General features: G+C 49.6%; 1 protein-coding gene across 1 annotated transcript; it reads right to left on the bottom strand.

Annotated features, from left to right (window-relative positions):
- Window positions 1–55: 55 nt before the first annotated feature.
- Window positions 56–388, bottom strand: PPTG_23250 (hypothetical protein; the record flags this gene model as incomplete). The annotated part of the gene is made up of 1 exon (XM_008909373.1): window positions 56–388. A coding segment is annotated over one exon (333 nt), but the record flags the coding sequence as incomplete, so codon positions are not given.
- Window positions 389–526: the final 138 nt, after the last annotated feature.

Below are 526 nucleotides of genomic sequence, written 5' to 3'. Positions count from 1 at the left end.
CGTACTTAGCATATATCTTGTCAATAGCAGCGTCACTTGTGAACCCTGCTCGTACAAGTCCAGCAACTTCATCCCAGAACACCTTACGACGACTGACCACAAATTTGTTGGCACCCCTTTCGACTGATGTAAAGTCTCGTGCTAGCTTCACTCCAGCGTATCCAAACTCGTACTCATGCCACAGTTCAAATAGATCCTTGGGTCTTTTCGAGAGTTTAACAGTAGCGCGTTGGATTCGCGGTCGGTTTAGCTCACTTTCACCTGTGGGGTCGACTCTGCTACCCTGTATTTGGCGTATCACCGGCTGCACTGCAATCCTGTTCACGCTCGCCTTTATTGTATGGAGCTCGCGTTGTATCTCAGTTCGCAAACGCATCACCTCGCTCATAACCTCGCCGATGTATCGCTTAACACCAAAGAACTACGAATGCATTGCTGCGAAGTCTTTGTGAGCAGTCGTGGCGTCTGCCACGGTAGAACTGTGCCCAGCTTCAGAGTCACAGGCAATATCCCTCACTTCAACAAG

The sequence above is a fragment of the Phytophthora parasitica genome, assembly GCF_000247585.1.
Source record: "Phytophthora parasitica INRA-310 unplaced genomic scaffold supercont2.33, whole genome shotgun sequence".
Taxonomy (NCBI): Eukaryota; Oomycota; class Peronosporomycetes; order Peronosporales; family Peronosporaceae; genus Phytophthora; species Phytophthora nicotianae.
Note: the sequence above shows the minus strand (reverse complement) of the source record. Positions and strands in the feature narration are given on the sequence as shown.